At 47.0% G+C, this 16,280-nt stretch overlaps 1 protein-coding gene across 1 annotated transcript in view; it reads left to right on the top strand.

The window, feature by feature from the left end:
* The window catches only part of LSAMP (limbic system associated membrane protein), a 298,010-nt gene that overhangs the window by 127,236 nt on the left and 154,494 nt on the right, over nucleotides 1–16,280 (top strand). Inside the window, exon 2 of the mRNA XM_013128443.3 lies at nucleotides 14,874–15,106. Coding sequence (XP_012983897.1) covers nucleotides 14,874–15,106 — 233 coding nt within the window. The remainder of the gene's footprint in view (nucleotides 1–14,873; nucleotides 15,107–16,280) is intronic.

Raw genomic sequence — 16,280 nt, 5'->3', positions numbered from 1 at the left:
GAGTGGAGCTGCTGCCATAACCTCATGCTTCACCTCTGGCCAGATACTTACTGCAGAGTGGTTCCAGTTGTGGTTTATCACCATTTTATACTGCTCTAGTGGGAGCAATGCATGCAGCTCGGTTAACCTCACTTGTCTTTCTGAGTACTGGCTGGTCTCTCTCTCTCACATACACACAGTAGCATCATGGAGAGAAGACCTGTAATAGTCTAGCATGAATGCATGATTTTGGGTGCTTTACATTCCTCTCAGTGGCTGGCCAAGACTGACCCTCTTTTCCTAGTCTAAGGAAGGAATAGTAAGTGTAAAGTCGGAGAAGAGCTGGTGTCAGGTCCATTTTCCAGCTTATTGGAGGTGTCATTGCTGTTCAGCAGGCAGATCTGTTCCTTAAGGAAACACAACATGTACCCTGGGCAAAGGGAGAGGGCTTGACTGGGAGCTCAGGATGGAAGTGTTGAAGTGTCCCATTGTTTTTACTTTTATATGTGTCTCCAGGAAGATACTTTGTGTGTGACCGTGCATATTACAGGCCTCAGCAGCGATGCTGAAAGAGAAAAGGATCTATGTATTCCTTTATGCAGATAGTGTTTTGGATGTGAACTTTCATCTCGAGCCAGTGTATGTCGTCCTGAGGGTTGTACACCAAGCGTGGATATACGAACAGCATTCCCAGTGCAGTCGTATTTGTCAGAGCCTGCAAAGAGCCTGCAACACCATCTGTTTTAGTGAGCAGATAAGGGATTAAACTGCAGGAATCACGAGATCTGTACAATACATGAGAGCGGGCCAGATGATCACAGCACAGCTTCTTTTTTCATCAGCTAAGAATAACTTTAACATCCTCCCATTTAGGGTTTAATGTCAAAATTAACTAACATTTCACTCCTATCTCACAAATCTCTAACTGCTCTCCCTGCCCCAGTGCTGGTGCTTTCCCCTGCAGCAGATTGAAGCTCAGTGCAGTCCCCCACCTCCACCCCAAGTGGAATTCGGACAGAATGGATAAAAACCCCACAAAACTCAGCCCATCAGCCTGCTGGAGGAGCTGCAGGACCTCCCTTCTGCTGCCCTGCTGCTGTCTAAATTGAGTGCCTTCACTGGAGAATTTAAGTGTAGGTTGTCACCCCAAGGCTGTGAGGTCCTGTGTAAATGTCATGTTGTGCACAGAGGCTGGGGATGCACAGCCACCCATCAGGTGGGCATGATGCGTCCTGCCCTGTGCGGCTGATGAGAGCCTACCTCTAGCCAAGTGTAAATGCAGAGCAGGCTACAAATCCTCATCTTTTAAGCATTCCCTGGGTCCGAAACCTCCTGCCAACTGGAGCTGTTTTTAGCTGAGCAGACTGAAGTGCTGTGTTTAATGAATACATTTAGAGCCTGGTATAAGGAAGCAGGGCTGATCCCCATCTAGTGCAAATCCAGGCTTCCCCATTTACTTCAGTGGTGCCTTCTTAGCCCTTGATTTATACCAGCTGAAACCGCAGTTTGGCATCTCTCTGCGCAGTAGTGGACTTCTGGAAGTTATTTAGAGCAAGTCAGAAATAGGAATCCAGCTTCAGCCAAGGCCCACGTGAGTAGCCTTGTGCCCAGCTATGTCAGAAGCTAACCTACCAGTTCTGCAGAAGGGAACTCTGTGGGGAAATGGTTTATCTGTGCTGCGTATAAGCTGTGCACAGGGGAGAGGTTCCGTTTCACAGCAAGCTCTTGGGAGAAGAGGCAGGGATGTCGGTGGATCCAGATAAGATATCCCTGGGTAAATGCTTCCAGTTGGAATAAGCATCATTGTCTTTGCTAAGAAATGAAAAGGGTTTTGTGTTCCAGCCAATTTGCAGTTTGTTTTGCCAATGGCAGAAGACTGCAGGTCAGAAGGTGCAGAAGCAGTCAGAGCATCCCCTGTGGTTGTGCTTGTGCTGCCATCACTAGCTGGGCTGGAGTTCAAGCTGCAGAGCACAGAGCCAAGTGACCCAAGACAGTTGCCTTCAAACCATGGGGAGGAAGAGCTTGTGCTTCAGCAAGTTCTGTCTGCTCTGTTTATGTGTCCCTGGGCAGATCCCAATTAGCAAGAAAGACAAGCATGATCTCTCACTGTAGCACTGAGATAGGTATGCCTGGAGGTAGTATCTGGGTTTGTGAAGGCTGTTTTGCAGCCATCGCTGCCCTGCTGTCCCTACGCTCATGCAACCAGTGCATACCAAATAGTTTCATATGAGATAGGTCAGGTTTGTCAGGTTTTGTTTCCAGCTATAAAATAATTCTGTTGTCTGACTTTGCATTTTTGTTGCATCCTTTCCTTCTCCAGTGTCTCCCTATATGTGCCAGACAGGCATTGTAATACTCCTTCTCTACAAAGCACTAGAGCTCCAGTTCCACAGCACTTAGTCTCTTCGACAGAACTGCTGCTTGCTGTTCAACATGTGCTGCCTTGCAAGACCAAGTCCTGCAAAGGTCTTGGAGGAAAGGCAACACAAGATGATGTTATGATTAGTTTGATGGCAAGGAGATCTAGCTGTGGGAATTGTTCCTTCCCCCTTTCTCAAGGAATCATACCTCTTCCCATTGTTTCTGATCATAAAGGTTTTAAGCCAGCTCCTACCTTTCATGCTAACAGTGGAAACTCCCATCAAATATATCTTGACATTTCCTTTTTTCCACTCTTACCCCTCTCCTCTGCTATTTATTTATTCATAAACATGTCATCCTCTGTAAAGCATATTGTGAATGTGGGGATAAAGGTAAGCTCAGATCAAAGCTCTTGAGAGCTGTCCCTCCCAGCAGCTTCTCTTTATTTCCCCTGCAGGTCTTTTTCAGATGCCTCCTTTTGCAAGGCCTGGTGGTGGACAAGAGTGAAGCATTAGGGAGAGGCACAGATTAGCAGAGCAGTAAATAAAGGAAAGAGAGTGGACTGAGCATCTGCTTAGCTGTCACAGCTTTGCTATGGTTGCCACTTAAAGGAGTCCTTCAACACACAACATATATACAACATGCGAGTCTGAAGTTTGCAATGCTTTGTTCTATGATTGTAAACCACCCCTTGGACAGATTTTCATAAGTATGTAATTTCAGGCAGCAAGAGAAACGGCTATATTGGTAAAGGGTCTCACAGTGACAAATGCTGCTCTGAAAATGTGGGGTTTGGATGTTAGTTTGGGAGCTGGTAGACCCAAAAGCAGTTTGACAAATCCTAATTTCCATGCTAAGCAGAGTTTCACTTGTGACTTCTAAGTACCTGACAGCTTTACTCCTAAGGTATTTGGGTCTACAACAAGATGCCAATGGCTTTTGGGAATAGTAACACTTCTAGTCTTTGTATCAGTAGGTTTTAACCTGGTCATGGATGACTTCTAACAGATCCTGTTTATGAAAACAAAACAGTACCTGTGCCAGTTAACTCCAGTACAGTATACAGAGGTCTGAGGTCTTGACAAGAACCATTTAGCTGCATGTAAAGTGAAAACAGCGAAAAACATTGCTTCGTCTGAAAGAAACTTGTGAGAGGAGCTGTTTGCTCCTTACATACTGCTGAGCATTGATAGGTTGGGGGAAAATCAGTAAGACCAGGTCACTGTAGTTTGGTCTCTCAGCATCCACTGTGAAGCTGCTCCCCACACATCATCTGATGCTCGGCCTAACTCTGTTGTAAATGTCTGAAACAATAGGGACTTCCTTGTTTTCCTTAGGAGCCTCTTCACAAGATTATCACTTGTAGATGACAAGAAGTTTTTCCTCAAGTTCGAACAGGCTTAGTTCTCTTCTTTTTCTGACCCATTACTCCTTTCTAGACCCCTAGGCATCTTGCTAAATAATTCCTCTCTTCCCTCGGTGCTTTCAGCTTTCAAAGAGGTATAGCTTGTCAACATGTCCCTTTTAAGTCTTCTCTTAGTCAAGTTATACATATTTAATGTTTTTAAGCTTTCTTTAGATGCTGATCCCTTTCCAGCCCTTGATGGATTTTGCTGTTGCTTGCCTCTGAATTCCCTCCAATTCCCCATATCGTTCTGGTACCAAGGTGCCTTGGATTGACTGCACCAGTCCAGGTGTGCTCAGTATTTGGTGACAGTTGTTTTGGTGGGATTGAAAAAGGGAAGCAGCAGAATCTCTCAAAGCGAATCTGCTTCGTGGTCTCCTCTCTCAGAGCATTATTTTGCAATGGTATTTCGGGACTGGCTTTAGATATGGAAATGAGTGTGTGTGTCTTGCTCAGAAGCTGTTCTCTGCTTTCAAGTGGGAGAGAGATGGAAAAGGGGAAGAGGGGTTAAGCTCCTCAAAGGCTTTGTCTACGTTAGGCTTTTTATTTCCTATTTCCCACCGTTGCTTGCATGGGTACAGCTCAATCCACAGTGGCACCGATGACAGCTCTGGCACAGGCAGGGAAGCCAACGTGTTTCGCTAAACATCGTCTCCACAATCTCTACAAGCCCTGACTCCACCAGCCGCGCTGCAGCAGCGGGAGCTGGAGAAGGAAAAGGTCAGCTGTAAATAATAGCTAGAGTGTTTGCACATCAAGGAGGTGTCCTTGTTGAAATGCAGCAGCAGGGAGCGAGCAGGCAGGATGGGCTCGCTTGCGCATTCGTCCCAAAACGCCACCCTTGTACTGCTAGCAGCCCAGGGGAAATGCCTGGAAGAGAAGATGATAACTTATTTGAGCCACCTCTGATACTCTCATGAGATCAGAAAAGAAGGGAAATTGAAGTCTTTATTTTCACTGTTATTGCTCCCATTCCCACTCTGATTTGCTTCTCCAAAGAGTTCACTGGTGCAGGTCTTTCTCTCCCACCACCCCCAGGACGAAAGCTAATGTTTCAGATGTGCTATTCTGTTTTCCCTTTTGGGAAAGTATGAGATGAAATGGACTTTAGGGTCCACGAAATAGAAAGCATATTCCTATGTTGAGTAGCGCGCTTCTCCGCTATTAAAGGAACTATTTCATATAGTACAAAACACAGGAGACACCTGCTAGTTTCACATAACACTTTAATCCGATATTCTTTCATTTGTGTGCCAATTAATGGTTAACTGACAAAATTCTCAGCCAGAAAGTATCATCAGGATGAGGATATTAATGAGTTTTAAAAACAGGGAAAAGGGGCAGAGGTTTGAGAAATGCCCGGGGGATAAGAAAGGCACAGTACAAACTTACAAGGTAGAATGCAAGCTGTCATTCAGAGACAAAGCCAGATTACACAAAGAGGAGATGTAGATTAGATATGAGGAAGCAGCTCTTACTGGGAAGGGTGGTGAGGCACTGGAAGAAGTTGTCAGGAGAAGCTGTGGCTGCCCCAGCCCTATCAGTGTTCAGAACCAAGTTGGACAGGGCTTGGAGCAACCTGGTCTAGCAGAAGGTGCCCCTGACTGTGGCAGAGGGGTTGGAACTGGGATGGTCTTTAACATCCCTTCCAACCCAAACTGTTCTGTGATTCTGTGAGTTGGTTGGGGCTGGATTAATAGACTTTTATGGTTGGGAAGGATCATGAAATTATGTAGCTGGTGATTTATATTGTCCTTTCAGGAGGTGTTCCACCATCCTTTGAAACATCTGTCACTGATCATAGGAGGGTGTTACTGGACTGTGCAGCCCAGTGCTCTGACCTTGTAATACCTTTCACTGCTGCTACCAGTCCCATTTCTTTCCCTAAACATTCAGGTGTGGATATCTGGGCACTTAATTGCTCCTCTCCATGGAGAGGTGCTGCCACTGCAGACCTCTTGGTCACTGCCAATACCTTGATCACTACCTCAGCAAGCATTAAGGCTGGTGACCAGCATCAGTCCCTGACAAGCCTTTGGTCCTAATCTGTTTGGCTGTATTTTTCCATGTCAGAAACCTTCCCAGAGGAGGTACATGGCTTTAGGCCACATGGCAGTCAGCTCTTTCTCACCCATCGAAGGTTCTGCAATCCTGTGTACATGCCTCTCATTTGCAGCAGCCTTGAGAGCACATGCTGATGCTGTCACACTGCTGCATGGCTTGGCATGTATAGCACCTTGCTTTTTGGAACTGGGCCATGGCACCACAGCATCAATCACAGGGACTGTTTGTCAGGCTTACATGTGCCTCTGCATATGTGATTGTGAGGGGGAAAGTTGAGGAACCTCCCTCTCATCTCTCCACTTACAAAATACATGAGGTGATGCCCCAAAGTTCCAGCTGTAGTTATTTTGGTCTTAAGTTCTGTAGTCCCCTTCCCCGAGCAAGCCACTGGAATCCACAAGCTGTTTGCAGTGCCAAGTCTATCGTCAGCTGCAATGAGCTGATTTGCAAATCTCTCCCTTACTCTGTGGCAGCTTCTGGTGACACCTCCTGCATTTTTAGCTTGTGACTGGGGTGGGAGGAAGGGACCCGAGAGCATGCAAAACACTTTTAAGCTCTCTCTTGTGTTTGTGCTGCCCCCCTTCTGCACCCACTCTCTCCTCACCTGCCCTCACTCTGGTTCTTTCTCCTTGCCCCACTGTTTCAGAGCTGCCCTTTGCATTACTAATCTGTGGCATTATCTCATTCTCCAGTAGCTGTCTTGATGTTTCTCAGCAGCTTTTGCCTCTCCCCCTCCTTCTCTCTCCCCCTGCCTTGCCACCCCATGATGTAGCACTGCCTTTCTCCATCTGCCCGATTGTCTCTCCGCTTTTTATCTGGGTGCTGGAGCTCCAGGTGCTGTCATTCTCCACGACAGCACAGAACGTTTCACATTGCCTCTGCGGCTGGATAATTACCAGATACAGAGGCACGTGGACTTCGCAGCCAAACCCTCCCTCTCCTCCTGCCAGAAAAGGGGATAGCATCTCTGAAACACATTCCTTTTTAGAGAAAACCAAGGGAAAAGTTGGGAAGTAGCTTTCCTGGAGTTACCTCATGGTGCCCACATCCAAGTTACTGTGGGATACTGGAGGTTCAGGTAGAAGAAAGAGGTGATTTCCAGTACTGAAGTTTGTGATGGAAAATAAAGGGGATGATAGTCTCTGTGGGTGCCTTATTAGTACTCCCATTCTCATTCTTGGTGTATCCCCCAACCAGAAAAAGCCCTAATGATGCAGAGACTCATCAGTAGCTGTTTGATTTCAGGTCCTTTTACCACTTCGGCATAAAAGCCAATATTCAGTTCACATAAGTGACTAATTGTCATTGTCTTTCAGTGAATTTCAGTTCCTAAGTGACTGCAGGTACTTTTTAAATGTCAGCCCATGTCTTAGCGATAGCAAAAACAGAGTCTTTAGCGTAAGTGCAATGCAACCAAAGGGCAGATCATCTGGCAATGTTCTCCACTGCCATCCTGTATCATCTCTGCTATTCCCTGGTTTCCCCTTTTGATGCTACAGGAGCCCCGTGATGCTACAGGGAGCTGCAGACAGCAGAGTGAGGCATATGTTCCTGGTTGGACATTTCACTGTGGCTGTGTGATCACAGCTGATGAGCATCACCTCATCATGCTGGATCAAGATCAGAGCCAGGTTTCTGGCTGGGCTGAAAAGGGACACTGAGGAGTCCTCAGCTAACCCAAAAGGGAAAGAGAGAGCTCAGGGTCTCCTCAGTAATCTCAGCCTCCTGACTGATCTCAGTGCAAGACCCTGATGCAAGCTGTCAGAACACTTGGCACTTGTACAAGCATCAGCCAAAGAGCAGTTCAGCCTCCCTGAGAACACGTGGGGAGCAAGTATCCTCTGGCAGGAGTCCTCTAGCTGAAGACAGTCGCTCCAGATACGTGCCTCGGACTGGGCAAAGAGCCATTAAGGATTTCCTGGCTATGCTGTAAGAAAACAGAGGGTTTTTCCTAGGTCTGGTGGGATATAGTCTGAGGCTTTTCCTATATTTTTAAGTTCTAAACTGTGCTGGGATCTGGCTGGGATAGAGTTAACTTTGCTCATAGCAGCTCATACTGGTGTTTTTGAGAAGGTACCTCTGCTGGAACCGACATGAAATGAAGTTGTTGATGCAGGTATTCTGATCCCCAGCAGATGGAAAGAGTAATAAATCATGCCAGTAGAAGTTCTCTTACTCTGATACAGCTACATACACCTCCTGTTATATAGTTACATCTCCCTGTAGGAGAGTACTGGCATTACAATTGCTATAATAGCTTGATTTCTGGGTATTTTTTTTCTCTACAAACCTATACTCTTAAATAGTCATTTTAACAGAAATACAACCCTTTTAAGGCCAGCTGTGTGTTTGCTAGTGAGAGCCCATGCAGCTAACTGTCCTTTTAGGTTGGCTTTTTTGTGTGTATTTCCTTGGGTTTCATTTTCCATGTGTATCACATGGACTGAGAGACGAGGATGCTCGCAGCAGATGAGCAGTTCTGCACTGATAGTCATATTCACCAGTTGCCATTCTTTTTTGCTTTCATTAAAAGGAGGTGATGGGAGAGAGAGTGAGATAGGAACGTTTCTGTACAAGGCAATGGGGAGTCCTCATCTAGAAAGCTGGGTATGAATTCTGGTCACAAAAGAGGAATTCACACTGGAGCAGGTGCTGAGAAGGGCTACAGGGATGTGTAGGACAATCACACAAGAAGAAACTAGGAGAGTTTGGCTTGTAGAGCCCAGCAAGATGAAGGCTGAGAGGGAATATGATTGCTCTTTGTGAACACGCTGGGAGATAAGCACTGGGGAGAGAGGAAGGCTATTTAAGCTAAAGGATGGTGCTGGTATGAGAGGGAATGGCTATAAACCAGCCATGAATAACTCTAGACTTAGGTTTCTAATAAGCAGAGCAGGAAGACTTTGAACAGCCATCCATATGAAGCAAGGGGAGGTACCCATGCCAAACACACTAGGCTTAAGTAGGAATGACCCTAAATCATCACCTGAGTGCAAACATACCTGAAGACAGGTATAATGACCAAGGTCACAGCATCATATGGCTGAAAGAAAGCACGGACAGTATCCCCCTCCTTCCATTTTCCAGTGCAAGAGTGGCTTTAAGCAGTAGTTTCTAAACCCCTCTGAGGGCCCATGTTATCACGCTGGCAGTAATGGCTCAGGAGTTATTTATGCCACATTTTGGAAGTCCATCTTGCTTTGACACAGCATTCACTCTCAGTGACCCTGCTGTGGGTTGTGGTGCATCAGGAGAGGAGCAGCAGCTGGACTAGGCTGGGGAAAGAGAGAAGCAGTGGCAACAGGGAGAAGAAGGAGGAGTTTGAGCAATACCTCATACCTGTGTGCATTCAGATTTGGTAAAATGAGGCTTTTGGTGCTTGGCTGAAAGGAGGTTTCAGATGCTTGGTTGATGCAGTATCTCACTGCCATCCACTTAGAAGGCCCTCACCTTTGCAGAGAGGAAGGTATTCTCAGCTATGAGAGTCTTCTGTAGCATCTCCTGCTGAGGAGATCCTGATCCAGAGCAGTGGGAACCAACAGCTCCTACATCAGCCCTCCAGACTGTGTGCTCCTATGTGCTCTGCTGGGGACTGTACACCAGGGACAGGCTCCTGCAGCAGCAGCACTGCCTTGCTCTTGATGTGCTGCAGGGTCCAGCACTGCAGTGTCATTGCGGGGTCTGGATGGACTCGTCCTCTGAGCACCCTGCCTCAGTGGGTCAGGGCTGGCATGCCCATGGTCTGTCCCTAGACCTTTCTGCTTATGTCCATGCTGGGGCACAGCAGTAGGGCTGGGGTCTTACTATCCCCCCAGGTTGACCATTGCTGTGTTCAAGTCTTGCTTGCCATGCTGGGAAGTGTTGAACAGCATAAAAAGACAAGACTGAACAGCGTGAGCGTGATTTGCTCTTGAGCTTTCCTCACAAGGCTGCTGTTACTGTGCTTAACCACCACATTAGCTTTCCAGGATCATACTTCACAACACAACAGAGAGTTTGTCTTGCACGTTCAGAGCTGGCAGCCGGGAGCTGACGTTGCTTTGTGCCGAACAAGCCGTGTTTGATCCCTCTCTCTTTTCCCTATTGCCACTTTGCTGCTGGGGGTAGAGGGCAGCAGGAGAAGTTGTTAGCTGGATCCTGCGACTGTGTGAAGTGAGAAGATTAGAGCAGGCTCATCACAGAGCCGAGGGGAAGGCAGGAGATCTGATCCAGGGCGGGCTGTGACATCCTCTGGCAAAAAGGGGTCGTCTCCCTTGGCGAGTGCAATGGGGTGGGTTTCGGGTGCTTCACCGCATGTGCAGCACCAAGTTTTGGCCTGCTGCACAGAGATTGTCTTACAGAAGAGCCAATCAAAGCATTAATGGTGAAGAGATGATTAAAGAGGAGTGTGGGAATTATGACAGAGCTGTTGCCACAATGTGCTTTGGAGAAAGAGGGTAGAAAATACAGTCCAAAACCACACTATTTGTTGATTTCTTCCCCTATCTGAGGTAAGAGCTGTAGCTTGCTGGCAAAGTATTTCATTAATCCTAGCAGGTCACTTCTCACTAGTGGGGCTGTGGCAGAGAATGGTGGGATTGGGTCTGCTGTGAACAAAAATACTTACTCGGAATGACAACACCACTTAAATAACCCAAAACAATTATCCCAGGTTCAGGGTGACCCAATACATCATTGATAATGCTGTAAAATCCCTGCCATGTTAAAGTAATCATTTAAACAGCAACTTTATGAGGGCTTCCTTCCTGCCTCTTCATCACTTTAGGCTCTAAATATCATCCACCCCTTCCAGACACCATTAAACTTACCCTGAAAAGACCCCCTTGAAGGCAATAATATACTCTCAGTCTATCTCCATAGCCTAGGGCCGTAGCTGCTGTGCTGGCTTCTCTGAGGCGGGACAGTAAGCACGCTGGTGAGCCCAAGCTCTCCTATATCCTCCTCCTCACCTCTTGCATCTCCCACCCTGGCAGTGGGGCTTCCAGCCCACAGTTCTGGGGCTTTCCAAGCAAATGCCGCCTCTCAGCAGCGTGCCCATCTGTTCCCTAGAGGGAAGGGAGGTGGAAAGCTTAGGGCCGAGAGCTGCTGGAGTGACAGACACAACATCAACTGCGAGGAGTGTTACAGCAACATGCTAGGAAATCAATGCACAGTGTGGGAATGCCTTGATGGGAGGAGAAACAGGAGTCCCTGGGGCTAGGAGTCAAGGGGGTAGTGAGACCTTCAGCCTTGGTGCTCATCAGACGAACTGTGGATGGCTGAGCCTCCCTCTCCTTTTCTTCTCTTGCTTTCCCACCTATCAATAGGAATAAAGCCAAATGCTTTCAACAAGAGGGAAAAAAATACATCTTCTTTACCCAGATGGAGTTTATCTCAGAGTCTATGAAGGCAGGCTTGCACTAGTGCTGCTTTGCCCCAGCACTGCTTGTTAGAGAGCGTTGTGGTTTAACCCCAGCTGGCAACTAAGTACCACTCACTCACATTCCCCATACAGTAGGATGGGGAGGAGAATCGGGGAAAAGGTAAAACCTGTGGGTTGAGATAAGAACAGTTTAATAACTAGAATAAAGTATAATACTAATACTATTAATACTACTACTAATAATAATGAAAAGGGAAATAACAAAAAGAGAGTAAGGGAAAGGAAAAGACCAGCAAACACAAGCGGTGCACAATACAGTTGCTGACTGATGCCCATTTGAAGTGATGGTTCCTGCTAAAGGTCCTAAAGAGTTCTCCTGCAGCAAAAGTATCACCCCTCCTCTTCTCACCCTCCTCCAGCACAGCTCAGCCCCATCATCTTGCAAGTGGGGAAACTGAGGCTGGGGTAATCCACATCCAGTTTCCAGCCATCCTGTCCTGGCTGGTTGTCGTGTGGTTGTTATCTACTGTGGGAGAACCGGAAACCCACCTGTAACAGCTAAATATGGCACCATCACTAAAAAAACCCAGGTGCCAAGGATGGCTAAAGGGGCAGCAGGTTTTTTGTGTCCTTCTGTGGTCTGAATTGGTGCTAAGATCAATAATTACCAAGTCCCTGCAGTGATCATTCAAGTCATGACCATCACCACTAGCTGGTCCTCTTGTTACCTGCATCAGAGATGTCAGCAAATTAAACCTGAACCTCTAAGGAAAAGCAAAATGGATAGATCGCAAGTAGTTTTTTAGCATTCACTAATGCTGGTGCTAATGCCTTCAATAAGCCTAATGAAAAGTGTTTGACTGTCTCTGTGAACTTGATTATTGATTATTAGTGAACAATAAGAGTCATTTGATATCTTGCTGATGCCATACTCCTATTGCATTGTAGTTAGAATGTCAGTTAACGTGCCATTTAATATTCTATTAGTATTGAATTAGCACTTATTACACTGTGAAAATCATCACCATAAATCCTTATTAAAGCGTGATCCATACAGCTGGGTGGCATCTTTAGCAGACTAAGAGGGTAAGCGTGTGCAGATAGACATATTGAGATGCATCATATGGAGAGGAGAAGGCTCAAGGGGGGACCTTATCACTCTCTACAACTGCCTGAGAGGAGGATGGAGCCAGGAGGTGGGATCAGTCTCTTCTCCCCAGTAACAAGTGATAGGGCAAGAGGCAACAACTTCAAGCCATGCCAGGGGATGTTTATGTTGGATTTTAGGGACAATTTCTTCCCCAAAGGGTGGTCAGGCATTGGAACAGGCATTTTCCTTGCAAAGGTATCTGACCGTAGCTATTGGCCGTCTCCATAGGGCTGACCTCAGGGGGTGTAAGGACAGATCATGACATGTTTTCTCTTCAGCAAAGAGGAAGGAAGGTCCCTGGGTGAGTGTCCCATAGGAGAGGGAGGATGAGGCTTTGCTCCAGCTGCATCACTGAGCTGTTCCTGACATTGCAGGGTCATCTTTGCTCCCTCCAAGCAGAGCCACAGTGTGTTGCACTGTACCACGTAGCACTGCAGTGTAGGTCTGGAAAGCATCCTGTCAGGGCTGGTGCAATGCATTGGTGTGCTGGGGGATTTTCAGAGATGACTCAGAAACTTTAGCTGTTAATCTGCTTAGCCGCTCATGGCCACCCCCTTGGAGCTTTCACAATCCAGAGAGGGGCTCTGAACACCTTTGGAAAAGACTTAACCCCCAATTCTGACTCTAAAATGTGTGCAAGGCTAGTGACTCTAATGCAGCTGGATCTGGAGACACTCTGTAGGTGCCTACAGGGTCCCTGCTCCCGGGTCTGGGGTTCAGTGTTCTTACAGTCTGGGGTGCCCATCTGAACCAGGGCAGTGCCGTAGAATCATAGAATGGGTTGGAAAGGACCTTAAGATCATCCAGTTCCATGGGCAGGGACACCTCACACTAGACCATGTCACCCAAGGCTCTGTCCAACTGTGTCACAGTGGTGCTGGTTTCTACATGTACAGGTAGTGCCCTGCCAAAGCACAGCTTTTAAAACCAACATAGATCACAGCTGAGAGCTTTCCTTAGGGCAAGTGCCTGCCTGGCCAGGATCGTGGGCTCTGGTCGTCCTTGGTTGGATGGTGCCAGTACTGACTGGGCCTTTTGGACTGCTCTGTAAAGCAAATGTTTGTTGTATCAGAGCTGCATCCAGCTTGCCCAGCAGTATGGCATGCCTCCCATTGATGGGCATACAGCCTGGCCTTCCTGCTGCCCACAGGTAACACCAGAGGAGCCATGGGCATGCTAAAGGGAAGGGATGAGAGCTGGTGGCTGGAATGGTAGGGTCATGTCACAGGGGATGGCAGCTGCAGCACAGCATGAATGAAATGCATTCAAAGAGGAATTTGGAAAATGTCTGACCTGTGCTAAGAGGCTGTATGAAAACCTACTGTCAAATACTTGTCTTATCTTGAAGCAACAGTCTTTATCCTCTCTCTTTGCTCTTGCAAGCACACCGCATGCATGATTAGCTATGGGGAGAGGTGCCGGATTATTTGGATGCTGGTAGGCTGTGGGCAGAGCTCTGAGAGGTGAAAGAGCAACAGCTCTGGAGGCTAAGCTTCCCTCTTTATCTGCAGAGCAAACATGGTGTGTGCTGCTGCAGGGCAAACCCTCTCAGCCTGTCTGAGCCTGGCCCTGGATGGGTATGGCTGCTAGGGTGAAAAACAAATGATGCCCCCATGTCTTCTTCAGCCTTAGACCTCTCATCGGCATCTCCTTTTCTGTGCAAGCCAACTTCTGGAGGTGGGAAGTGGTACAGAGCAGGTGCCTTGGCCCAAAATGCATTTGTCTTCACAGCACCTTCTAATAAGGAACAAAATGCTTGTTATGCAGTTCCAACTGGGTTAGCCTACCCTCTGCCTTGTAGTGGTTGGCAGCCAAGGCTATAGCAGTTGCTGGTCCTGCTGCTGCTCCTCTGCCTTCTGCCCCTTGCTGTTATTCCTCCTCTCCTGTCTCAGCTGGGACATGCTGCATGTGTCAAAGGATGGCAGTGACCCACCTTCAAACTCTCCTTTGCACCCTGAAATATGCACTTGCCTGCACAAGTGGGCAGATGTGTGTTGGCAAGACTGTGTGTGTGTGTGTTAGGAAGGTGGTGTTGGAGGAATGAACCTCCTTTTTGACAAAGCTGTTTCTTGCTAAGGGGATGGAGAGGGGACATATGCTAGAGCTCCTTCCCCTTGTGCTGCTGAAACTGAGGGATGGAGTGGCTGTGCCCTTGTCTGACACAACCCTGAACCTTTGCCCTCCAGGCTGGCAGGGGTCTGGGAATAACACTCTTGTATACTTGAAGGTGAAGGAGAAGCATGGGAAGAACTCCTTCTGACCTTTCCCATTAGCAGGGCTAGAAGGGATTTAATGACCAGGAGCTCTTGTAGCCTTTCAAAGTTGTTTTTGGTGCAGGTGTAGACTACAGATCCCATGGACCAAAGGGTTTTGAAACCCTCCCAAAAACCACTGTGAAATACGTGACCATGAGGCAGCAATGGTGAGGAGATGATGTGGTTCCCTGGCAAGACAAGAGTGTACTGTGGAGTTTGTGAGCAAAGCAGTAAATGGAAAATGGAGATGATGGAGAGGTTTGTCAATCTCCCCCTCGTCTTTCTCGTCCTCTGCAGGTGTTATGTAGAAGACAGAAACTCCAAGGTAGCCTGGTTAAACCGTTCCGGTATCATTTTTGCTGGAGAGGACAAGTGGTCTCTGGACCCTCGAGTAGAGCTGGAGAAGAGAAACCCCCTGGAATACAGCCTGCGGATCCAGAAAGTGGATGTCTACGATGAAGGGTCCTATACGTGTTCAGTGCAGACGCAGCATCACCCCAAGACTGCCCAGGTTTACTTGATCGTGCAAGGTAAGCAACATGCCTGAGAAGAGAAGCAAAGAGCAAGACACAGTGGGTGGAGGGATCTGTATCTATCTTAGAGAAACCCCAAAGTCAGTATCCTTTCATGGTATAACAGAATAAACACACTAAGGAGATCACCAATACTGGTAAGGGCATTATGGAGTTTGTTTGTTCCATCCTGTCCAGACCAGAATACCAAATGAGTGAATTTACTCAGTTTTGGTTTGTTTTGCTTTTAATCTTCACACCATTCTGTCTATCTGCCTATTTATCTAAAATATTTATAGAGCAGCTTATATAGATAGTTGTGTATGAATGTGTTTGATACATATTACAGATATATTCAGCTTCTACATTATCATTCAGGCAGGAGTTTGTTTTTTCTTCTGCTTTGTCTGGTAACCCCAAAGGCTGCAGATTTTTATGTCCCTCAACAAGGGTTTGAATCTCTCTGGATATAAATGCATGCATGAAGGGACTCTTGCTGGTATCACTTGGCAAGCTGGGGGCTAAGTAGCATACAGAGTGTTTCTCTGCAAGGTGAAGTCTGGATGCATGGTCAGAGGTGATGCTTAACATGTGAGTTTAGTGAGACAGAAAGCTCCTGCTTAGTCTTCTTGCACAGAATCCTCCCCCAGCAGTGTGAATAGCAGCTCTCCTGGCTTGGCTGAGTGTTTGCTGGAGCGTGCAATGCACTCACCAAGCCCTGGAGGTGTACCCTGCCTTGCTGCATAGCTAACTGGCTGTAGGTGTTTTATTGCTGGTAAAATCTGACAGCACACCATTTCCATTTACCTGCCAAGAAAAAACATAGGTACAAATGAATTTTACAGCCATGAACATGTATTATTAATTCCATTTGTGCCTATTAGACATGGGCCTAAGCAGGAAAATTGAGTTCTGTGGCTTAGCTTTCACCTAAATATGTGGGAGTCCAGCTCTAAATGACTGTCACCTTTCTGAGGGTGAGAAAATACAGGTTTTGGCACACCTAAACTCTAGGTGCCTGTAAACAAGGTACCTGTGGATAACCTTTGTTCTAACGCCCACCATAGATATAAAGAGCAAACTCATTGCAGTATCATGCTTCCTTTTAAAGCCCCAGGTCCTGTAACCCTGTAATTAGGTGAAACTCAGAGCTTTGATTTTCCCAAAATTAAATTTAATCTGGTAAAAAAAA

This window comes from Melopsittacus undulatus, chromosome 2 (assembly GCF_012275295.1).
Source record: "Melopsittacus undulatus isolate bMelUnd1 chromosome 2, bMelUnd1.mat.Z, whole genome shotgun sequence".
NCBI lineage: Eukaryota > Metazoa > Chordata > Aves > Psittaciformes > Psittaculidae > Melopsittacus > Melopsittacus undulatus.
This window is presented reverse-complemented; position numbering and strand designations above follow the sequence as displayed.